This window comes from Anguilla anguilla, chromosome 15, assembly GCF_013347855.1.
Source record: "Anguilla anguilla isolate fAngAng1 chromosome 15, fAngAng1.pri, whole genome shotgun sequence".
In the NCBI taxonomy this organism is placed as follows: domain Eukaryota; kingdom Metazoa; phylum Chordata; class Actinopteri; order Anguilliformes; family Anguillidae; genus Anguilla; species Anguilla anguilla.
The window spans coordinates 17,905,600-17,932,062 of NC_049215.1; the positions used below are offsets into that span (position 1 = coordinate 17,905,600).

Here is a 26,463-nt window from a genome sequence, read left to right on the forward strand (position 1 = left end):
TATTCTTTGGGTTCCATTTAAAATTCTCCAGATTCTTCCATGTCTGGAGTTGACTTACCTAGTGTATGAAATGAGTGCAGCATCTGGCAGTAGAAATGCTGTTTGCTGAAACCTGTTCCTTTCCATGCAGCATTACATCTGCTAACAATGAGGCCTCTGTTCCAGGGAACAGCTCTCCACTGGGCACAAAGACCAGTTACTGATCTCTCCAAGCTAAGAGCAAGCGGAGAAAATCATAGAAAATTAGGGGTGGTCTTGCATAATAAAGAACAATCTTCATTTCTCTCTGTCCTACTTTTTTTATGGCCAGTTCTGGTTCGGAGAGCACAGAGGCATGATGGTACACTGTCTCTTTTTCACCTCATGGGAAATTAACCCAGAGAGCCAACCCCTAGAAACCACCACTGTGGCACACAGGGCAGCGCTCTGTGAATAAGTTATGCCTTAGCGAGTCTAGCCCCAAACCTATACAGCTTTGAGTCTGATGCTTTTTAGGAATTCCCAAAGAAACGACTGCAGTGACCACACTGTCACTCTTTACAAATATTACTTCCTGTACCCTCTGACCGCACGTAAATACACAGACTTAAGATACTTTAATTTGAACCAAATTGTATCAATATGAACCAAAAATGTATGTTCTGGATTCAACCAATCATAACATTTATCCATAGTAGAGATTTCTGGAATGTACGCATGATGCCATTTTAGCTTAAAAAAACCTCTTTGGTCACAATTTTTTCTCTCACTTCAATTTTTATTTCTCACTTGCTAACAAATAATAACCTAAAGAATAACACTTTTTATAAATGTCTTTTTGTTGGCCGCAGAAATTAAATGACTGTATGGGTCAGCTTCACAGACACAGATCAAGCTTAGTCCTGGACTAAATTGAATTCTGTATGGACACTCTCCATTCAAAGCTGAATTTAGTCTTGGGCTAGGCTTAATCTGTGTTCCTTCTGGAAACCTGAACCCTAAGACAACACAGATCTACTGTGAGTGAATAAAGTTCCTTACCTCTTAAGCACCACACACTGTAGAGTTGAACCTGGGTGAGTGACGGACCTATTTTATTTGCATTCCTTTCATTGTACATCCTGCATTAAGACACACAGTTTTGCACACTAGTGATCAACAGCCAAAACAATCTCCTGCACTGTATTGGAACTCATGACATGTGACACCACTGTCTTTATTAGTTCACTTCCAACAGCAGTATACATATTGAATAGGCCTAAGCATGAAATATTCTGGACATGGATTATTCTGATACAGTTTGTATATTTTAAATATTTTAGTTGCACACACAAACCACAGTAAATTAGTTTTTTTTATCGTTCAGACTCATAAATAGGTCACACAGTTCTCAACGCCCCCCGCGCTCAAATGCTCAGCTGCCAGCCACACTCCCTTTGTTGCCACGGAAACCACAGGAGACAGGTTCACATCATCTTCCTTCAGGTTCCTGTGTAAATTTATATTCATCCATAGCTTCTCTTACTCATAAACATACAGGCACATGCACTCACAAACATACATTCTGAGCACTGCATATCACATTGTTGTCATATTGGCAGTTACGGAAAAAAAGATTTGGTCATACTAAATATACCAAGTATCTACGTGTGTGTGCGTGTGTGGGCGCTTGTGTTTGTGCACTCATAAACCGACAAACATCACATCCAGCCAGCTAGAGCATTTCCACATTACTGGAAAACTAAATAGAAAAATGTACTTTACATACAAAATATGAAGACTATAAATGTGAATTTAAGAACAGCAGGTGGATGGTTGGTGCTTGCCTCCCATCAATGTGCTATTAATGTGGCAAACAGCTATCCAGGTGGACTTGCTTTATATTCAATTCCTGTAGAGTGCACTGCAGCACAGCTAGCCCCTTCCCTGAGCACTGAGAGTGCACTGCAGCACAGCTAGCCCCTTCCCTGAGCTCTGAGAGTGTACTGCAGCACAGCTAGCCCCTTCCCTGAGCACTGAGAGTGCACTGCAGCACAGCTAGCCCCTTCCCTGAGCTCTGAGAGTGCACTGCAGCACAGCTAGCCCCTTCCCTGAGCACTGAGAGTGCACTGCAGCACAGCTAGCCCCTTCCCTGAGCACTGAGAGTGCACTGCAGCACAGCTAGCCCCTTCCCTGAGCACTGAGAGTGCACTGCAGCACAGCTAGCCCCTTCCCTGAGCTCTGAGAGTGCACTGCAGCACAGCTAGCCCCTTCCCTGAGCACTGAGAGTGCACTGCAGCACAGCTAGCCCCTTCCCTGAGCACTGAGAGTGCACTGCAGCACAGCTAGCCCCTTCCCTGAGCACTGAGAGTGCACTGCAACACAGCTAGCCCCTTCCCTGAGCACTGAGAGTGCACTGCAGCACAGCTAGCCCCTTCCCTGAGCACTGAGAGTGCACTGCAGCACAGCTAGCCCCTTCCCTGAGCACTGAGAGTGCACTGCAGCACAGCTAGCCCCTGTCCTGAGCCCTGAGAGTGCACAGCTAGCCCCTTCTCCAAACATGCCACGTGGCCACATGTACTGTACACAAAGGCAAATGGCATCTCAGCTTCACAGGATCTCCCAGATTAAACAATTTAGCCCTGGTGGCTGATGGTGGCTGACAGTGGCAGGGAAACAGGCACATCTGCCAGTCTGTTTGGAGCTTCATGCTGACAGTCCAATACAGCTGCTGCAGGGTTTTACCTGAGCAGGAAACACTATTGATTGCACTGAGCCTGCAAAAAATTCTCCAACGCTGTGTGTGTGTGAGAGAGAGAGATATTTGAGATTAGGAGAGAGCCATGGGGTTGTACTGCCTGTCTAACAAATGAACAATTACCATGCACATTAAATATATTAAAATGAATCAAGAAGGATAGCATTTGAACAGAACAAATGAAAAGGGTAATAGAAGCTGTTATGGTTCACACAGTGAGGACACGAACATGGCTGCTTCTCCTGCATGTGTCTGGGCTAGCCAGTCACTGATCAGAGATGGACATGGAAGGGACAAAAATCACACACATGAGCTTTATGCAGCATCGTACCCCAGCCTCTGGGCCTTCTCTGGGGTCAGAGTGCACCATGACATCACAGGATTCTCCCGCCAGACATACCAGCTGTACATCAAAGTTCTCTGCCTATCACCGCAATAGGCTGCTCCCACAGAGAGCCCTGCTTGGCAACCTTCAGCCTCTCCTGTGTATGACTGGTAGAGCCAGCGCAGGTTTACTCGTTCAGTCCATGGCATGCACTCTCTAAAGGGCTCTCCACAGGGGGTCCATTACGTGTCTGAATTCCTCTTGTACTGTTGCAGGAGGCATCAGCGACATACATCGTGTAACCGGAAAGCATTTTTACTGTTGTCAGGAGGAAGACTAAAGAATCAGTTCCTGCATTTTCAGTCACAAACAAAGATTGTTCGGTGTAGATGTTGAAGCCGCAGTGGCCAGAGCTAGAATGGGGCAGCCTTGTTATCCAGTGCTTCAAGAAAAAACCTGCTGTCCTTTTGAAAATTCACAATGTACCAGCTTGGACAGCCAGAAGACACTGCCTACACCCTCCCTTTACCTGTTTCAGGAGTGGACCTCAGAACATCAATTCAGTCAGTGCACCATCTGTCCCCCCTTAGCGACATTCATCATTTTGTATTCAACCAACCATAAACACATCTATGTTCAATCCAATCCCTTTCAGGTCTGACTGAAATTCAGATTTTTGTTTTTTTTTACGTAAATGGCTTACAGGAGGACGTCTCAGATTTTAACCAGGTGGGAATTAGTTTTCAGATAGACATAGACTCAGAAAAAAACCCTGACAGCTTGCCTGTAGCACTGTCCTTTATCCTTCTTAAATTATTTTATTATTTTTAACAGCAACTTCAGGTTTTTAAGGGGACTCTTATTACAGTTAGAAAGCTCTGATGTTCACTCAAGGGTGGAACCCCACTATACCTCTCCAAAGATGGTGGAGGAAACTAACAAGATACAGATGTCATAATTGAAGCCAACTGAAAGGTTTCCATGGGTTACAGCCAGATAGTAGTCTGCTGGGAAGCTAAATGGACATGCAATGAATCATCTTAATATATGAATATTTATATTCATTTTCATCAGAATGTAGTCATTAAGTGAAATGATAGTGAGAGTTAGCTTGGAAGCAAGCAATCCAGCTAGCTGGTTCATGGGCTGAGCAGGTTAGAGGCTGGTAGTTGGGGATTGTGGATCAACACTCAGTACAGTACCAGAGGGGCAGTTCCTTCCTTAATGGCCAGACCGGTTCTTTTTAAATGGACTGTTGCCCTTCAAAATTCATCCACGCAGAACCATCTCTGCCCTTGTAGGCTGGCGATGTGCCATTTTATGGCACTGGGATAAACATAGGCAGCCTCCATACAGGCTCCCCCAGGAGAAACCGGCAGGACAAAAGGATAGTTCCCTTTCTGGGGGTTTTATATTTGTTCAGGTTTAGTGTATGTTTTCAATTGGCCCAGACAGTTTTCATATGCAGGAATGAAACCCCAGGAAATGAACTATCACTTTAACTCAAAGCAGCAGAAACAAGGCTTATAAAGAGAGGAGAAACTGCTCAGCTGCTCACTAATGGTCTGTCACCAGCACAGCTGCACAGTCACTAGCACATTTACACTTACACACCACATGCACATAAATCCACATATGTGCGCGCGTGCGCGCGCACACACACACACATATATACACACCACATGCACACACTTCACATACAAACACATACACACACACATATACAATACTCACATATCACACAAAGCCGTATATACCACTCTCCCAATACTACTACATTTAGGGACTTTATTCCCGTCAACTCCCTCCAGCCATACACTGGAATACAACACACACATTATTCATATACGCAATGGATTAATATGCAGAGACTAATTATGCGCACACTGTTATTAAGCCAATACCATTAGCATATTGCATTAATGTGCACACTTATTATACACACAATGTATGAGTATGCTATCTTATTATACACACAATATTTATATACAAACATTATTATGCACTCCCTGTATTGATATGCTAACACTATTTTTATACACACATTCTAGTAATATGCAACATATTATACACATAGTGTATTAATTTGCAAACATGCACACTGCATTAAACATTATTATTACACAAACACTATATGATGCAAATTAATATGCACATTCCCTCATTCACTTTATTCAGCTCAAGAGCTGATATGGGATATTTTTCCTCATCGGGTTACTGGAATGTTCTATAATGGGCACTAGCACTCATTCACTGAATGGCTGAATGTTTACTGCACAGCTGTGCTGCATTAATGTCCCTGCAGTTTTCTCCCCGTTAAAACACATCCGCCTACCTGGGTGGAGTCACCTGCAGGCTGTGCTATCATTGCTCACATCGGCTGCACTGTGAGGTCATCGCTACCTCATCACTGTCCAATCAACCCCATGTGAGGTTATCATTACCTCATCACTACCCAATCAACCCCATGCGTGGTTATCATTACCTCATCACTGCCCAATCAGTCCCATGAGATCATAATTTCCTCATCATTGATCAATCAACTCCATGCTGAGCAAGCAAATCATCGCTGGTTGTCAGTGACAGACATGAAGCTGCTCCCGCTGTGAGGAACATACAGCGCAGTTGGCACAGCCACCGCGCTGTAGAGCTTGCAGATCTCAGCGCATTCAGAGAAACAAATAATCATTGACGTCTGACCCTCAGATAGAGGTCAGCCGGTTCCACACCGCCGGTGTCATGTGACCACTCTCAAGGGAGGAGGGAGAGATGCTGGGCAGCACAGGCGCTAAGACCATCTCTGCAGCATGAAGCCATCTTTCACAGCCGAAAAACAACCATTCCACTTAGGAATTGTGTCTATCACGACCAAAACACAACCGCTGTACTTAGTAACAATGTCTTTCACGACCAAAACACAACCAGTCCACTTAGGAACGGTGTCTATCACCATCACATCCACAATGTTTCCCCCAGGAAGAGTTGTGTTCAGAAGCACAGCCATAATTCCCCTCTCAGGGACAGGCCTACTATGCTGAAACCTACACCAGGGAGATTCAATAAAAATACATATATTTTCACTGCAACATGTTTTTGTCATCCAAATCACTTGTATTATGTGAAAACATATATATACTTAAAACCCTTTTTTTCTGCTGGACCTCATTAGGTATGTACTAGATGACAATTGTACAATTAAACCACTATATTTTTTTATGAACACATCAGATGTCCATTAGTGTCTTTTCTGCATCACGTAATGGAAATATCTTTCATAAGGGCATGGCCATGCACTCCGTACCTTCATTAGTATAGACATCATTCAAGTAAAACGCATTGAGTAGAATTAAAGGAATCCTGAAGCACATCTTTGCCATTTCCTCATTTAAGTCAAGTGAAATAAACAGAAAACACTGACAGCAAGAAATCAGTACTATGGACTCCCTAATTGGTATAATGGACAGGATCACCAAGCCCCACATCCTGATGAATTTAAACAACCTGCTGAATATAAACAATCCCAGCATAAATAAATCAGGAATCTATTCCTCAGTACTATTTCTCTGACTCAGCAGTGTGCAGTGCTTATATGTTGTAGTGTGTACTTTGCATTTGTGGCAGTGTATAGTTTATTTGTTTATTTGCAGCATTGCATAGAGTGTATTTGTGGATATTTCAATTAAATTTAATTCCAATTTTATTTGTACAGTGCTTTTTACATGGACTCTTTCAGAAAGACACTTTACAGCAAAACACACACACACACACACACAAAATTAAAAATGAAGCCAAGTGAGGTTAAAATAAAACTCCCCAATGGGAAGAAGAAAGAAACACTCAAACAGTGACAATTAAAACCGTATTAGAAAAAATCTTGGGATAAACCAGGTTGTAGAGGGGGAGCTGATCCTCTGCTGGCCAGCCCAGTGTCAATAGTTAAAGATAAGCTGAACAGTAATTCAGAAGTAATGGGGAATATATTTGAACAAATAGAAAAGTGGGCAGGCAGATTATAGCCTGAGGTATTAAATCGGCTGCTAAAATACAACATCCAAGCAATGTATTTTATATTAATATGCAGATCAGGAGGGGGTAATTTCTGTACAGTGTGTATTTGTGGCATTAAGATGTATAGAATAAAAACATTTAAGAGAAAATGAGAACAGAATAAATGAGCTCTACAACCCAATAAACACAAGCCCAGATCATCAGCATCATTACCATTGTACACACACACACACGCACACACTCACACGTGCACACGCACACGTACACACACACAGATGTACACTCACACACGCATGCACGCGCGCACACACACACACTGCAATGGACATTAAGTATGTAAAAGCACTCCTTTGATAAACATCCAAAGCGCGGTCTCTGCAGGGGTGTTTGCATTGCTGCGGGAGCTGCTTCTTCACCCATGCTGAGTGTGTAAATATGCGCTGATGTGCTGCTAAAAGACCAAGCTCAGCACCAGCTTATCATGCCAAGGAAACTCGTACAAATAAAATTAGGAGAATGGCAAAGAAACTCTCACTCTCCATCTCATCCACATGCATTCAGCAGTGTTCAGTGTTTTTCTGTGAATGGAGCCATTTCTCCACATTCACCATACTGCCTTCACTCTGAAACAAACCTCCCTGGAACTGTCTTAATCATCACTTTAAAGTGTGGGTTCGGACAGAAACATTTTTGGCCTTGGTATTTTCATAGGAAATGTTGACAATACTGGAAAAAAAGAGAAAATTATGTTTATATAATTGATATTTCTTATCAATCATATTAATTTATATGACTTGCCATTGGGAGGTTAACAGTGCTGTCTTCAGCTGGACCCACTTAGCTGCTTTCCATGATGACATGCAGTTCTGCAGAATGCACTAATATTAATATACTGTATATATGAATTTAATAGTACTCCCCCACAGGCCTGCTCACCCCAGTGTGACAACAAAGGACTAACAGCCCCTCCCCCGTCTCCAGCCCCCAGCCTGGAGATTTTGTCCATGAGCTGTGGGTGTGTGCTTCATGTGCGTGTGTGTGGGGGTGTGTGTGCGTGTGTGTGCATGTCTGTAGTACTGTGTGCATGTTAGCCAATGATGTTCAAATGTTTCTCGCTGTCTAGCTAGTAAAATCACAGTTCATACAAAAAACACTTTTATATTTCATGAACAAGTTTTTCTTTCTTTTCAGCGAGACTGAGTTCATCTTCAACTGCTAACACCATTATGCTAACTAGTAGCCTGGGTACAGTTGTAGTTTGCACAACAGCACAGCATTTTTTTTGTTTGTTTTTCTTTTGAGAAGTGGTTTTATTGGCTTGCCGAAATAAAACTGATCAGTTTCTTCAGTTGCCTGAATGGATGGAAAATATATGCAGACTAAACCCAATGTCATGCCTGACTACTCATAACCAGATGTACTGTATGTGTGCTAGAATAACTGAGACCAGAAGCATATCACTGTGTCTTCTGTAAAGGGTCCATTGAGTTGTCAAGGTTGGGCCCATTAGAGAACAGAAATGTATTTTACAGAAACTTAATAGAATGGTTCACCCACATGCACCCTGTTTTTAAAAAACATTTTCACAGCTCATCCAAGCAGCACAGCGCACAGAATGGTGCAGCTTATGTATCAAGGTCAGGCTCATGTTGAACAGGACCGATTATAAAATGAAAATAAAATAAAAATCACTCTGACTGCTTGCTTTGCAAGACTCGCGCATTAACCATGATCCCCTGAGTGACCCCCCCTCCCCCCCCAGAAGGGCAGGGTACAGAGCCTGGCATCACTGCACACATTCTTATTTGTGACAGCCTTCACAAATGGATGCAGACTGTGACTCCATGGCAACTGTTCATCACTCTCTCGTTATTATACTTTCTTTCAATCTCTCGTTTTATCCATTTAGCTGGGAAGTGATGTCTCCCACAGATACTGCTCCTGCAAGCTTGAGGGAAATTATTTTACAAACCCTACTGCCAGTGACTTAAGGTGGGCTATAATAGAGCAAGGTGGAAGAGATGCTTATCATAGCAACGGTGCCCTGGTGATTTCTGTTTTCACTGGTTGTTGACTAAGATTATGTTCCCTTAATTGGTAACCTGAATACTATATCACCACACCAAACATCCAGATACAGTCTAACCTGAATTACTTCACCAAGCATCCAGCTCTAAAACACAGTGCATTCACTGTGCACACTGGTCTGATGACTTCTGCTGAGTTATAAGACGGTAATGGTGGTGGCTACAGGGAGTGACCCTGAGGCAGAACCAGCCACTGCACCCTTACCTGCAGGGCACTTATAACAGTGTGTACATGTCCCAGGTGATCTCAGGCATTTGCCTGGGCACCTTGGTCTCACACAGGACCGGGAACCTGCTCTTCCCCGACTCCTCTCACCACAAGTTTTCACAGGTTGTAGTTCACTGCTGTTAAACAGCTTCCCGACTGCAGTAGCACCTAGCTCAGCAAAATAAAATCTCACCCCGGAGAGGAGCATGAGCCCTCCGTTAGCCTACTTACAGCCACACAGCGCAGACATTTTGCATGCAGATTTAATTGGGCTTAATATTTATCACCTGCTTTCCCACGCTCTCTTCCTGAAATTGCATTACATGCATTTAGCAGACTCTCTTATCCAGAGCGACTTATACAACTTTTCACGTAGCATTTACATGGCATTTACACAGCTGGATATATACTGACGCAAATGCAGGTTAAGTACCTTACTCAGGGTACAACGGCAGTGGCCTACCTGGGATTCGAACCTGTGACCTTTAGATTACAAGACCAGCTCCTTTCCCATTAGACTACACTACCGCCCACATGCAGATATGGTGTGTGGGCAATTTGAGCAGTCAGGACAGGAGGAGTTCACTGCAGTGAGAAATGTGTGTTTTCCTTTTGAGAAGTGGTTTTATTGGCTTGCCTAAATAAAGCTGATCAGTTCCTTCAGTTGCTGAATGAATGGAAAATATATGCAAACTAAACCCAATGTCAAGCCCGAATACCCATAACCAGATGTATGTGAGCTGGAGTAACTGAGACGAGAAGCACATCACTGTGTCTTCTGTAAAGGGTCCACTGAGTTGTCAAGTTTGGGCCCATTAGTGAAAATGCATTTTGCAGAAACATTTCACAATGTATTTCTGTAGGGCTACACACATCCAGTTTTTGGAGGCGTTACCCCTGTGCTAAGCCATGAAATCTGCGAGGCCAGATACACCAATGCCCCCATACCCATCTTCCGGCCTAGCCTGGTGATGAACAATTACCACTCACCAGCCCATCCCAACCTGTTTCTTGCCCTTGTTATCTGAGTTCATTTGCTTTGTAAGCTGGTCTCAGTGGTTAATAACACTGAAGGTAATCTTACTGATATTTTACTGTTTTATTCCAGGTGCATGTGGGACAGTCTAAAGGCAATGATTTCCTGAGATCTCCTGTATTTATACATGTAAATCATGCATGATGCCTGTGGCTCTGCAGGATGCTGGATCAAGGCTATTTGCTTGGCTGTTGTCAGCTCTGATGCTGCAGGTTGGTGTCACGTCCTGACTCCTGACTCCTTCCAGACACACACCATACTGCCGCTGTCTGTGGTCTCTCTCTCCGCTCTGTCATGAATACAAATGAGCGTTTAAACCCAGGAGATCGTGCCTGCCCCTCCCCCCATCTCCATAAGTGAGCCTGATAAACCACAAAATACATTTCCAATCTGTTCTCAGGAGAAGTCACCCAGGCAGGCATAGTTTTCGCATCTAGACACATTAAAAAAGTTATTAGTCCACAGACTACAGGCAAAGTATCAAACATTAGGGACAGAAAACACTGCATTGCTTATATATCACTGTTGATTTTGCCAAACAGATTTCCCAAGGTAACAAGGATATAATGAAACAATCACAGCCAGGCATTTCATAACCTTGCATTAACTAAACTGTCATCTAAGTAAATGCATTGTCAAGGGCCTTTTGTGTTTGCGGTAGAGAGGGTTTACAGGCATAATTTATGCATTAGATATTTGACAACTGTGAAGAATAAAGCCATTTATCCTCTTTGAACACTCTCCACTGAACCTCTGGTCCTAGACAAAAAAGATCCAATTTCTAAATTCAATAACATTTCTAAAAATCCCATTTCACTATTTACTTATTGAAAACTACCAAACGGATTTACCTCAAGCTTTGAATCATATTGTCCAGGAGGATCATTTCAAAGAGTCCTTTTTTAAAGTAAAGACGTAGCTCTGCACACGCCTGAGGGAGCATTACTACACAGAGCACGGGGCTCACAGGAAAAGTAAATATTTCCATAAAAAGGGCATCCAAGCAACTGCTTTATTTCAGCTAATAAATTAGCATATTGTTTCATGAAGATTAAGGAAATTAGTCTGGAAAAGTAAACCAACAACCAGCGATAAAAATCCCCCAGAGCATTTATATGTGAAATAAATCATGGTAGCTAACGTGATTAGGATTATTATGATTATGAATAATTCAATTAATAAGAGTATTATTATTGAGAAGAAAAATGCTAATGACATTTTTAATAATAATAATAATAATCATAATATTACTACATTTAGTCCCAAGAGCACTGTGTTTTGATCTGAGTCACAAATATAAATTTTTTATAAAGTATGTGTGATGTTGGGCTGCTGGGTGGCTCATACTGTTAAGGCTGTGAGACAGTGCATGGATGGGCTCCATCAAATTTGGGCCGTGCCACAGAAGACTGTGGCCAACAGCAACGTGCAATTGACTGGATGGACTACAGTATCTCATCATGGACCAGCAAGTGGCCAACTGGGCACCTGCAAGTCAACCTTTTAAGCTGCATATGAAGTGTTTTCTGACTCAAGTCCACGCAAACCCAACTTGCAAACTGTAATGTGATTAGAAGTGGCAGCTGACAGAACATGTTTTGGGGAGAGTATGTTCTTGTCTTCACTTTCTCAAATTGTTAGAGGAGATTGTGGCAGTGACTGCTGATGAATATGATCGGGAGAAAAGGGAGTAAAAACATTAAAAGGAGGGCCACCACTTCAGATCAGAAAGACAGATAGATTGGGTGCAGACATGAAAATGATGAAATTAAATGGTGAGAGAGCTTGAGACACTGCAGCAGACTGGACTGAGAGAGTGAAGAAAGGAAAGCTGAGGTGAATCTATCGCACTTATGGGCTTATGTGGATAGATGCTTGATGTTTTAGTGGGAAGACACATAGATTAAGCATCATGAAACTTGGTGAGCGTCAGCTGCGCCTAGTGAAAAATTCTACTACTCCTAATACAACTATATGAATTAGCTTACTTGTTTTGAATGACTGTATGAAAACAGACAGCTTGTTTATATAACATTGATTAGCCCTGATATACAAGTTAACTATGCATTACCTATCTACAATAACCATTCAAATTCAGTAGTAGACTCAGCCAGCCTTGTCAACGGTAGAATGAGTCTCAAACATGCTTCAACCCATTTATAGCGAGCACAATTAAGTGAAGGGGGGTAGTCACATATCAGCTGTGATCTATCCCTTCAGAAAACAGGAGAGCTGATCTGAATCCTACTCCTACGTTACCCTGGCAACAAAAAAGGCAAAACAGCATATTGAATAGAATACAACTGACACTTAATTCAAACAGTTTTCTAAAATTAAAATTGCCCTCTCAAAGTGAATGAAAACGAGACCACTGGACCAGTTGTGTCCATTCGAGCATTGTGTAACACAAGCGGCTTTGGCAGGTTTGTTTTATTTATCAGAACTACTCTTAAACTACATTGCATTATGGCCACTGCAGCTGTACCAGAATGCTGCTGCCCACCTGGTCTTTAACCCAGGAAATTTCACTCATGCTACTGCACTTTGGACCATCCCTCACAGGCGTTCAGTGGATGCCTGCATTTGAATAAAATTGCCCTGGCGTACCAAACTGTGAATCCCATCCCGTCTTGAAACACCATACACTCCAACCTGACCCCTGCGTTCCACGTGCTCTCCCTCAGTTGGCCATCCCATCTCTTTTGAACACCCAGCTCCTAGCAGCCTGGCTCTTCCCTGCCATCTTCCCCCGATGATGGAACAACCTTCCCAAATCATCTCTAGCACTAGCGGAGTTTGCTTTGCTTAAATGTACATTTGTACGTCGTTTTGGCTAAAAATCTCTGCCAAATGACTACATTTGTACATGTTAATTATGTATGCATTCAGTTCTGGGAAATATACAGCATACAATTTGCATATTGCTGATTCTAAGTAGGAACATGTACTGAAATATGTCTGTACTTAGGCTGTCCCCCACTGAAGCTCCAAACTGGCAACCCTCTGGTCAGATGTCCTGCAACCTAACCACTGCTCCACATCGCTGCTCAGAAATGACCACCTCACAAACAGACCCTGTATATCCTGCTTCTGCCGCACTTTCTGTAACACAATTTGTGTTTCCCTTAACAGGCCTGTAGTCTCTTTAGCTGACTGGGGGGTGAGGGGTGGGGGAGAACAGGCAGCACCGTTTCTCGTTTTGCCACGGAGGAACTCCCTCATTTGGTGAGCATGCATACATTCATGCAGTCAGCCAGTGATTCAGCTCAGGTAATCGAACAGGCAAAAGCTCAAAATTGTAGCCAGGGCATTAAACTAACGGCACATAGCCATCATTCCTTCACTGCAAATTACAGCAGCAGTTATGGTAGGAAATGTAGTCGCACTGCCTAGCTCTGGGCAGTAGGTATTATGGGGAAACACACCCCCGGTCCTAATTCACCTCCTAATCACTTCGCCTACACACGAACACTCATTGTGTGCTTTCACAAGAGTCACCATCGAGTACAAGGGTTGTCCCAGAACTGAGAGAGGGGTAGAGGCTGCTGGGCCCTCCAATGCTCCAATAATAAGGAAATTAAAGTGCTGGCTTAAAAGCAAGTGCTGACCCAGCAGCCATTGCATTGCTAAATGCCGTTATCAAAGTCATTGAAGCATGGCAGAGCTAAACACATTCAAATGTAATTTGACTGGCATGTCATACCTTTTGAAAAAACAATTATCATGGTCATCACAGTATTGTCTTGTTTGCAAACGTGTTGTCTCAAATGATTCCGTTGATTAAAATTTATGGATAACACCAATCAAAATTGCAATTATTATTTGTAATGTAAATATGGTGGTTCAAAGCAGCCCACTGTGTCCAACTGGTAACTGATATTCTTTTAAGTGGTGATGATTTATTATTGATAATAATTAATTATTTGTAAATTCCCATCAGGGTTTGCCAGAGCAGACCAGAAGTGCATCCCACACCTGCTGCTTCTTATGCTCCCTATCGCCGATTGATGCCAGCCCTCACTTTATGAGTGACCCTTACGTTTGTGACACGTAACTCAACACACAGAGGGCGAGTGATTAGGAGGTGAATTTGGACGAGGGGATAGTCACAGACATAGCTGACAGAAGTAAGTACTACAGGAAATGTCACAGCAGTAGCCTAGGACAGCAGGCATTGTGGGAAATGTAGTCACACAGCTGTAGTCATACAGCTGTAACCCATGCCACCAGGTATTGTGGGAAATGTAGTCACACAGATGTAGCCTGGGGCAGCAGGTGAAAGAGCAGCAGTGATGGCATGTGAAGGCTGAAGCAATGCAGTTGTCTGAAGTTTTGAGCAGGTGTCACATCAGCCCAACTGGTGCTCAAACATTCCTCTTAATTGCTCTTAATGCTGCACCTTTCCCTGAGCTGTGCAGAGCTTTTTCAGGGGTACACACCATGAAGCTTGAGCACACATGCAAAAGAAATGTTTGTCAGAATTAGCTCTGAATTCCACAATGTTAAGTGTTACTGCGTTCAACAGAACACACCCCCGCCCCTCCTTCTGCACAGTAACAGCATGAATGTTCAATGAACTGACTCCAAACGGGACGTCCCGACCTTAGAGTTGGGTGAGTCTAAAAAACTGGGGTTGATGTACAGTATGTGCACAAAAGCAGAGTTTATTACACTGTAAAGATATATTCCTAGACCTTCTATTTCCTGTAGAATATATAAGTTACTCCAATGCAAACCACATCCGTCCCAGTGATCAATGAATTAAGATAGCCTCTCTCAGTATCTCCAAAAATATTCACACCCGTCACATACATGTCTGAGAAACACTGAGTGAGAGAGGGCTATCCTCAGACCCCTCTTGCTGGAGTGAGAGAGGAGAAAAAAAAGGATAGGAGGAGGAAAGAAAGCAAGCTGCAGACACACAGGAATTGCTGCAGTTGTTTTATTGGCTATATGAAACCTGTCTGTCTTCTGTCGCTACGCCAACAAACCAACCCCCCAGGTCCCAAGAAAAATGGATTCTTTCCCCCCAAAATTGCACACGACACAAGAGCAGAGGTACTCAGAAACAGTCCAGTTATGCCACAGAAACATATGAACACATTCTTCAAAGCCCCCCCCCTGCTTGCCTTTGCTCAGTCTATTGTGGGGGGGGGGGGGGGGGGGTAAATGCTGGCATGGGGGGTATTCCATTTTAGACTGAAAGCCACACTTTCCACTTTCCAGTGACATTTTGCAAATCCCAGCCCATTTTCTCACAACCCCTCTGCACAACAGACTCACACCAAACCAAACCACCAAAAATCAACATCTCACTTCAGTCCACAGCACAAGAGATTTTAGGTGACAATAGATTTCTTACCTCTGCTGTCTCTCTCTCCCTCTGCCACGCTTAATCTGGCTTTCTCTCTCACACAGACGCACAGCATCTATGGACTCATTTTCCCTTTCTCTCTGTATTCCCCCTCTCCTCTCTCTCTCTCTCCCTCTTTCTCTCTCTTTCTTCTTTTTCCCTGTTCCTTTTGTTGCTCTGGAGAAAAGTGCACACATCCACACAAAGACCTTCTCCCTGCAATCGCCGGTCCCCCTCAGCATCGGGACACTAGGACAACATCAAAGCGACTTGGGGGGAACACTTGAGGGGCCTATTGTCTGCTCCAGTCTGATCCGTTTTTCTTATGGCTCCCCCTCCCGGTTCATCGCACTTGGTATGGCCCAGGCATTCACCCAAGTAGCTTTCACACATGGGGGGAAGCTTGTCTCAAGCAATTGCTGACAAGCCACAAACAAGACTGTCTCTAAACCCACTCCTTTTCTCTCTCCCTCCCTCTCCCCTTCAGAATGTGCGAGCCCCTGACTCTGACATGCACACATAAATAGCTGCAGCATGCAGCAGAGGCTGTGGGCTTACTGTCACTCTAATGATGGGAAAACAATGCACTCATTCTGCACTTCCTCCAGAACACACACATGCATACAGTGGTGCGCACAAAGTTTGGTCACCCCTGGTCAGATCGCATGTCTCGTTGAGTCTCTGAGTGAAAAGGAGGTACCACAAACTGCAGCTTACTTCTAACATATTTCTGCACGTTTTAACGCACAATTACTATTTGCTGAGTTTAGCAGTTTGAAAAAAATAAAATAGTAAATGTAGCCTTCCATTTGATCCAGTAATGCTTTCTTCTTATTTTAAAAAAGATCTCAAAACTTGACTTGTTTGACTTGATTGACTTGTTAGTTCTTAAATTAGGTCAAGACAATTCCAGAGTTTAATAAATATTCTGACCCTTCTAACTTCTCACATTCTTATACTTACTCTCAGCAACAATGGGCTCCTCTACACAACTAACCGAGGCCTTGAAAATAAATATAATTGACTCTTACATAGCAAGAGAAGGTTATGAGAAGATCTAAACGATCTTCCATCTTGGAATTTGCACTGTCAGAAACATTGTGGGGAACTGTTGAAGTCAAGGTCAGGTATGCAAAATAAAACCCACACATCACTGCAGATGACCAGCAGAAACATTTAGTGACACTGGTCCACTGTTCAGTGTTGCTTACACAGAAATGCATGGAAGAGTTGCAATATCATTACAAAAGTCAATGTGTGAAATATGCAACACAACACTAAGATAAGCCTGAGAAGTGCTGTGGTCTGAAAATAAAAGTAATTCTTTGACCAAAACCAACAAATATACATCATCTGGAGACGAAAATGGGAAGCAATTCAAGAAAGAACTTCTTGCCAACCATAATGCATGGGGTCAGATCTTTGGTCTCTGTGGCAGCCAGTGTCACAGAAAATATTGTGTGGGTGTAAGGAAGAAAGGACTTCAACTACATATCAACAAATCCTAGAAGCTAATGTCCCAGAGTGAGTGAAGAAACTGAAGCTGAAAAGAGTTTAAATACAATGATCCAGGACTTCCCTCAAAATCAACCATGAACTATGCAAAGGAATGAAAGATTGTAAACATGCAGTGCATGCAAGAAAACCTAAGAATATTTCTGAACTAGAAGGGTTATGTAAGGAAGAGTAGGTTAATGATTCCTAATGCAAGAATTGAAAGACTGTTCGCTGGCTATAAGACACATTTGGAAACTGATCTCTGCCAAAGGAGATTCTACTAAGTACTGACTGACAGGGTGCCCAAACCTTTGCACATGCCACATTATACTCAAAATCAGAGACATACTGATCAACAAGACTCACCCCTCCTGTGGGAAACTCCTCGTCTGATGCCAGTCCAGTCTTCACGCCACTGCCAAGAACTGGTTTCTAGTTTTCTACCACTTTTATTAGAGTGGTCTGCTTATTTTAGGATATGAACAAAGAAATCATAAAAGAAAATAAACACCAAGGTGCAGTTTTCCTGCAAACTTTTCCTTTTTTAGCAGTGAATACAACTCACTGCTTTGCTCAAGCTCCGATCCCTGTGAGCAGATTCACAAATGTGCATAAATACAATACAGCAGACAGCCCAGTGGAGGACATCCAAATGCAATTCACCAAAAAACACTCTCAGCTGGGCTCTAACCAAAGTATGCATTTGTGTCACACAAATATCCATCACTGCATGTAAACAGATCCCATTACAGCTTCACTGCCATCATGCGTCATTCACCTTTCTCTCCTGATCTCGACTCCTCCCACCTCCAGGTCAGGTCACACCTGTATTTCTCTGTGAAAAGAAAGTGCTTGGGTGATATCCAAAATAAAACAAAAGAATTGTTAAATGCATTAGGCCCAAATCTGCCTCCGTACATTTTGCCTGCATGCAATGAAATATTTGTGGTCCTGCAAACATGCTGAGCATGCTGGTCTCTATTCCAGCTGAGTTTGATTAATTAGGTTTGATTGAGCTGTTAATTGAATACTGATCTGAATTTGGCATCCCTTTCATTATTATCTGCTAGAAGCCCTTTGAAAAAGAACCTTCCATTTAATTAGCTTTTCAATTAATTAATAAATTACCTGAGATAATGAAATAACTAACAATTAAGCCTAATTGAGACAGGTGTAGAAAAGGGCAGATTTCAACAGATACAAGTTAGAGTCTAATTTAGCTTTTTATTTGTACAAACACGCCACAGATCACATTTACAGCAAGGGCTTAAAAACGTAGGGTTCATTCTCTTTTTTTAAATTTTTGTCAGACAGTTGAAAATAGAAAGATTAAATAAAATTATGAAGTTACCTTGGAAATGACAGTTTTAATGCTTGACATAACACTGAGAAATGCCCTTTGAAACCATCTTCCAGAAATACTCTATCAGATCAAGTTTATTGTAGTTGAGTGAAAATTAACTAAACAAGAGCAATCCTGCATGACCATTGGGGACCCAAGATATAGTGTGAGTCATAATGCACTATGCTACAACAATGCTCCACATTCAGCACAGAACTGTACCAATCCATATTCAGCACAAAACAATGCCAATCCACATTCAGCACAGCCACACCAATCCAGATTCAGCACAGAGCCACACCAATCCACAATCAGCACAGAGCCACACCAATCCACAATCAGCACAGAGCCACACCAAACCATAATCAGCACAGAGCCACACCAATCCACAATCAGCACAGAGCCATACCAATCCACATTCAGCACAGAGCCACACCAAACCACAATCAGCACAGAGCCACACCAAACCACAATCAGCACAGAGCCACACCAATCCACAATCAGCACAGAGCCACACCAATCCACAATCAGCACAGAGCCACACCAAACCACAATCAGCACAGAGCCACACCAATCCACAATCAGCACAGAGCCACACCAAACCACAATCAGCACAGAGCCACACCAAACCACAATCAGCACAGAGCCACACCAATGCACAATCAGCACAGAGCCACACCAATCCACAATCAGCACAGAGCCACACCAAACCACAATCAGCACAGAGCCACACCAATCCACAATCAGCACAGAGCCACACCAATCCACAATCAGCACAGCCACACCAATCTACAATCAGCACAGAGCCACACCAATCCACAATCAGCACAGAGCCACACCAATCCACAATCAGCACAGAGCCACACCAATCCACAATCAGCACAGAGCCACACCAAACCACAATCAGCACAGAGCCACACCAATCCACAATCAGCATAGAGCCACACCAATCCACAATCAGCACAGAGCCACACCAAACCACAATCAGCACAGAGCCACACAAATCCACAATCAGCACAGCCACACCAATCCACATTCAGCACAGAGCCACACCAATCCACAATCAGCACAGAGCCACACCAAACCACAATCAGCACAGAGCCACACCAATCCACAATCAGCACAGAGCCACACCAATCCACAATCAGCACAGCCACACCAATCTACAATCAGCACAGAGCCACACCAAACCACAATCAGCACAGAGCCACACCAATCCACAATCAGCACAGAGCCACACCAATCCACAATCAGCACAGAGCCACACCAAACCACAATCAGCACAGAGCCACACCAATCCACAATCAGCACAGAGCCACACCAATCCACAATCAGCACAGAGCCACACCAATCCACAATCAGCACAGAGCCACACCAATCCACAATCAGCACAGAGCCACACCAATCCACCATCAAGCTCTTAAGAGCTTCTGCTGAGGCTCTGACCACATTAGGAGGAAATGGGATAAGACCGTAAGTCAGGTCATTCGGTTTCAGAATGTCCTGGCATTTCTGCAACCTGTCAGATACATTTTGACCTCAGCTGTGTATGTGCATATGTGGGCGAAGCCTCAGTGTGACCAGAGGTTCTGTATGTGAGCAGGATTCCACAACCGCTGATACTCTAAGAAGCTTATTTCAAAATGAGCTTATTATGAAACATTATTTCTAAGCTGTTTAAACCATCAAACGAAAAGGCTGATTATAAATTGGAAATAAAATGTTGAATCTTCCCATTCCCATTCAGCTCATTTATTGACAATCAGGGATCAGTCAAATATCAGGCAAATAATCAGTGTAAGATAAAGATAAAGAAGAGCAGTTCCCAGCAGTGTAGAGCAGTGGGTATGGGCAGGAGACTGAGCCCTGTGATTTATGGCACACTGCCACTGTGGGTTAGCAGAGAAGTAAGGCTGCGCTTGTGACTGCTCGCGATTGTGCTTTAAAGAGGCAGAGGAGCTGAAGAGTTAAAGATACCTGCCACTAACTCTGTAAAAGAGAGGAGGGATGGAGGCGGAGCTAAAGACCAGGGTTCCATTGAGAATGGGATGTGACTGCACTGTCTTAGTCTGAGCTGAACTATTATGATCTGAAGAGCGGGGGAGACCGGTTCACTGCCCTCTGGACACACACCCCCCACCCCACCACCCCCATTCCAACGGCAATATGATACTCCATAACTATGGCTTGTACAGAGGCAGGTTTTGTATCTGAAACACAGCCTTTAGATGAATAATAATTGCAAGATGTGTCAGCAGCAACAAAATGCAGTATGTGATAAGCCGTTAGAATTTATGCGCTGGTCATAGTCAAGCACGTACTGCGGAGTGTCACGCCACCAGGTGGGGTTTCAGCATGCTTCAGTAACTCTTGGCTCATGTGAATCACAGTGTGTGCCATGTATCAGCATGGAAGAGGAGTCTCTCCAAGAATGAGTCATCTATTTAAAGTAACCTCACCTCTCATACTGGGCTAACAATCAAAATGCAGTGTGGCCTGGTGTGTCTTCCTCATTAATATGGAGCCTTTACCAGTTCTACAGAAACATTAGCACCAGCTGGGCCCCACTGCAGGTGTGCCATGGGTGATGCTCATATGCTGTTTTCTTTCCTTTATTGACCTGGAGTGACCAACACACCTGCAGCCCTCCCCACCTCAAAGGCTCTCACCTGTGAGCCAGTGACTTGCTGTATTCACATGACAGGCTGTGCAGTGCGAAAAGAGAACTCTTCGATTTCTCATAGGCACCCTACCCCTAGTGGTAGACACAGCGTCCAAAGTCTTATTGTTATTCATTTAGATCACAGGATGTGATCCTGAAACCCCACAAACCCAGCTTCTGAGTAGTGGTTTGAGTTATGTCTACCACTGGGACATTCAGTACTAGAATCATACAAAATCTACGTAACCAAAGTCATTACAAGGGCCAATGCTTACTGACAGTATTCCTCTCAACACTTACGTTCCACCTTTTGTGTAAAACAGTTTGTGTCATTTGGTTAGATATGTATTCAGGGCTATGTATTCAAATGTAAATCCATACCAAATGTAATTAGATCTTTTTTTTTAACCCAGGGTCCTCATCACTCCATAATCACCAGATATAGTAAGCTGCATCATTTTGAAGCACAGATGAAGACATTCAGGAGATATGTCATATTAAAGTGGAGATGGAGACAGAGACATGACTGCAGCCAGGGTGCTATATCAGTGTGAGATGTCTTCTTTGGTTGAGAGAAGTGGAATTGATCAAGGCTTAGCTTTGCTGGGATTCAGCTGTTTTGAAGGGTTTTCATTTTCCTCTCTATCTGGACTGGACTGGAGATGTTGGAGAAAGTCTGTTCATCAGAAATCTGTTTTCAATTACATCAGAAACATGCATTGCACTGCAGTCAGGAATGACAGCCCTAAGTTAATAAAATCAATAGGGAGGGAACAGGATGAAGTTTGGAGGACAGAGTTTATGTTGTGCGCTTGTGTTTGACAGGGCTGAGGGCAGAACATTCTCACCATGCGACACAGAGGTGCATTTAACTGTGAGAACATAAGGAACCATTTGTGGAAGTAAATCTCTCTATCGGCAACACTAGGTCAAGTTATAACTCATTTGTAAATTAACACCAACTGCATTGAGGAGCTACTGCTGAATACGCTTGTCTACTGAATGTGAGATGTGGTTTTGCAGTTTGTTTACTTTTGTGCTGTTTGGTCTCATCACCTAAGAGATGAGAGCGCCCCCCACTCACTCTCAGCTTTCCTCCCCGCAGCGGTCCTCCTAATTTAGCCATTACTGGGCAGGGTATCTTTATCTTTCACATACTGCACCAAAAAACACAGCATTGCTCTTCAGGAGTTTTCACCAAGCACATTGTACATAAATTCACTGTACGAACCCCCAGAGTACTCTCAGAGAAAGATCTCAGCTTACTTCCCCTGATGTTGATTTGGTCTGGTGTAGTCTGCCAGGGGGAAGCAGAACTCAGGTTGCTGATAGTTATTTAAGTTAATCTAGCAGTGGGGTTATGCACATTTCACTCTCTTCCTCTGCAACACAGAAATAAAGGCTGCTGGTGCAAGAGAGAAAAATGAGCACCCTACAGACTACATTCTTATTACAGACGCACTGCATTTTCACTACAGACATACTGAATTCTCATTACAGATCCAGAGATCTGCTGCATGCATTTCTCTGCAGCTGAAACCAGACTGGCTGCTAGACAGGAAGACCGTAAAGTTTGCATGTGTAACCTGACCACTGTCTTCTTCCTCTTTGTCTGTCAGTCATATCATCAAACTTGCAGCTAGGTAAAGCAGACAGTGGAGTGACTATGTATCCCTGATATGTTGATGAGAAAAGTCATCATTTTTCCAGAGTTCATAACTCCATTCTTCCAAAACATGGAAACATTTCTCCACTCAAGGCATAAAATGGAGAAAGAAGCCATATTGAAATATAACATTTAAAAAAATGAACCCCACTTCATCCTTACTCAATACGTTTTTATGCATACAGCAGTGATCTTAGTTTTTTGGTGTGCTAAGTGTTGTTATCCATCATATATTCACCTTTTAAAAAACATCATTTCTCAGTTACAATACACTAATAATAATAACGTAATTTTCATAATTGTGCAGATAATCAATTGGCCACTGTATGTTTTGTTTTAACAGGTTTTTATACAAAATATATCACAATGGCTATTGCTTAAGACTCATCCTAAGCAATGGATGCCATCTTGTGGCCATCTTATCACATTGCTATTGTGTGTATGTACTATACAGCACTCTTGAATGAACTGGCAATGATTCAGTATTTCTAATAAAATCCCCTTATGACAAGACAGTAGATATACCACTTCAAACTGACTGTTCACATACTGGTAAATATGGAAAACAGCAGAGGAAATGGGTTCCTAAAGTGTCTGACTGTCCTCTGTTTTATATATACTGCACTCATAATTTACCATAGGCTGAAAAAAAATCCCAATCTTAAATGGTTTTAAATGTGGTTGGAGTGTTAAGCGATGTGTCATGCAATGTTTTAGGGAAATACACTTGTTCCCCTGAGGAAAGTGGGCTTTCTCTCTAGGACAGAGCTGTCTTTGCCCCACCAACTCAACAGCTCTACTGGTGGGTGGTATGGTGTTAGCATACAGTATTTATGTGAAATTTTATAACAGACCATACACACTGGACTTTGGAATTCTGGCAGAATCTTTACCATGAAATTCACAACAGAAAGTCAAGTGGATGTGATGATTCTTTTACCCGTAGATGAAAACATGATTAGTTACAGTGGCAAGGCCTTCCTCAGTTTCAGACCACAGGAAAGTTGCATTTGTTTGTTTGAAAGCACATTAAAACTCCTGCAGGCAGAGCAGTGGTGTATATTGGCAGTTGACACTGAACAAAAGCTGGTCATGGTGTTGGATCAGTGCAAGCTGTGCTGCTCACAGGGGTACAGGAACTTTGGATAAGGACCCGCTGATTCTTCCAGGGAACACTCAGAACCACAAAGTGGCACCGGGACACCTGAGAGAGAAAGAACAGACAGCATAATGAGGAGGATTCCTATTGGACAGTATGGTGTCTGTCCAGTTGCTGACTGGACATGACCAGGCCAGGTAAGGGAGTGTACTACATGTGTAGTACCTGTTGCTCAGAGGGTGGAGTTTGAGGGGAAGCCCCATCCTGCTGTTCTTTCATCTTGGGCCAACTTGTCACCTCCACGTCCATGTCATACTGGCCCCCACCAATATTCTACAGGGTTAAACACTGCATCATTCACAGGACGTTATCTTCCTAACATCTGCCATAGTCATACAATGTAGCCTGGGCATGGAAATATTGAAAATCTCAGTAAACAAAATAATAAACAAGAAAATACTGAAGTTTGGCTACATGAAGGAGAAAAAAGACACTGGATATATCTACAGGCAATTCCACTGTTTTGGACAATATGTGTACATGCATGCTTTAGAAAGAAACTACTTTGTTTAACATGGTAAAATAAAAATCCAAAATGCAATAAATAAGTGAAGCACTGCCGGTAATGGGACAAAGTCTGAGAAATGTTGAGGTGTCTACATAAGATATGTACTCTTAGAGTGGTGCAGTTTGAAATTGTACGGCTACCTGTGTTTTATGTGCTATGTGTACATGTACAGCAGGTCTGGGCTGATATACTCAGGTGACCAAATACTGGATTATAACGTTATAGTTATACCTGAGGACAGCAATAAACATTTGGTAAGATATGGAGTTTGCACAAATTGCTTTATGTACATTTTAAGCTACACAACACAGCAACTTTCCCATAGCAACCTGTTTCACCCCTCAAAACCTTAGAGCTAACTCACCTAACACAAAGCCCTGCCCCTTTCTGTCAACCTTGAGATACTGTGTAAGTTCACCTTTATGCTTTTCTTTCTCTCAGCAGAAATGCTGGCTGAGCCACACGCTTTATTTTTCCATTTTTCCTACTCCTACATGTATTTTGATAGATACTCCTTGGCTTGTTATCATCACAGGCATGAATCAGTTTAAGACATTTAAGAAAGAGTTACAAACACTCAAATTTAGTGCAATCCATGTTTTGTGGAGTTGACTCATATCAGCACTTGGTGTTGTCCTTTTATGCAGTCTGATACGAGCACAGAACTTAATTTGAAAATGCACAATAATCACAAAGCCTCCATTTCATCTGACCTGATCAAATTTCATATATCATTGGCAGAACCCATAAATACTCATACTGTATCTACTAACTTCCAAATACCCTTCTCTGAAACCACTGCAGGTGGGATGATTTGAGGAAAAGGGCTGATTATATTAATCAGAGAACAGAAAAACACTGCAGTATCACACACATACACACACACACCCTTTCCCTCTAATGGTTCTGCAGGTGTGGTAGAGGGCACTGGAGGTGTAGCTGAGACTCACGGCTCTCTGGACGGAATGGAACCTGGTGATGGAGTAGTGTCGTGGGTGGAGGGGGTCCTGGTGGGACAGGCTTTCCAGGGCGAAAGAGGCGCAGGCCAAAACCTCTGGGTCACTGTGATCAACGTCCTCCAGCCGCGGGGTAGTTGAAGCAGCCATGACTGAGTGAGAGGGGTATAACAAGGAACCTGGCACCACCTGTGTGCTCAGTCACACCCGAGACACACTTACCACACCCTCAATCTGTTTCCCAACCAGGAAAGGCTTTCAGACACACACACACCCTGCCAGCAATGACATCACTGCACTGTGAGTACATTGCGCCACCTCCCATCAGACACACAGCACTGCTTAACTCCTTAAGGAGCACCCCCATTTTTTAACACTAGCCTAAAAATGACATATTCAAAATAAATTGGTTGCTATTCTTGAACCCTATAGACAACAGGCACAATCCTGATCTCCTCTGAAAGGTAACCCTTGGGAGTTTGTTTTCTGAGAGTCAGAATTACTCTAAAGAATTACTAAATAAAAGTAACAGATGCTAAACACAGTGGTAGTTTTTTTCTCACATGCGTGTGGTTGTGCCTGGTAGGTTTAGACACACTATGCAGTGACAGCCAATACGCAGGATAAAGTCTCGTTCAAATTCCACAAAACAATTAGCATTTAGGTCAATTGATTGAAGTTTTCACAAAATACTCCACCCCCATCAACATTCCAAAATATTCTCAAAATATTAATATTATGTATGCCTACACTTTATTTACAAGCATACTGAATAATAAAAATATTTTGAGAATGTTCAGAATTTAGATGATCACCGATATAAAATGGGATCAAGTTCTTGATTGACCAAGCCCTTTGCTGTGAATTTAAAGCTGTTTTCACTGTACACCTCACAAATATTCCCTCGTATGAGTGATTCCTTCCACAGCCTCCAGATGTC

At 42.9% G+C, this 26,463-nt stretch overlaps 2 protein-coding genes across 3 annotated transcripts in view; both read right to left on the minus strand.

Annotated features, from left to right (window-relative positions):
* Positions 1–18,233, minus strand: part of LOC118214031 (B-cell CLL/lymphoma 9 protein-like) — a 58,766-nt gene extending 40,533 nt beyond the window's left edge. Inside the window, exons 1-5 of one of the 2 annotated variants that reach the window (XM_035393420.1) lie at positions 18,149–18,233; positions 18,009–18,065; positions 17,597–17,695; positions 1,021–1,100; positions 59–213 (exon numbers count right to left, since the gene is read on the minus strand). The gene's annotated coding sequence lies outside the window, so the exon portion shown is untranslated. Of the gene's footprint in view, positions 1–58; positions 214–1,020; positions 1,101–15,742; positions 15,805–17,596; positions 17,696–18,008; positions 18,066–18,148 lie in introns of those variants that run through there. The other variant, XM_035393424.1, reaches the window with a different exon arrangement.
* Positions 18,234–23,234: 5,001 nt separating this feature from the next.
* LOC118214530 (cystatin-like) lies at positions 23,235–25,898 on the minus strand. The gene is made up of 3 exons (XM_035394561.1): positions 25,518–25,898; positions 24,225–24,332; positions 23,235–24,104 (listed from the first exon to the last, which is right to left on the minus strand). The coding sequence occupies exons 1-3, from the start codon at positions 25,671–25,673 to the stop codon at positions 23,991–23,993; spliced, it is 378 nt and encodes a 125-aa protein (XP_035250452.1). The 5' UTR covers positions 25,674–25,898; the 3' UTR covers positions 23,235–23,990.
* Positions 25,899–26,463: the final 565 nt, after the last annotated feature.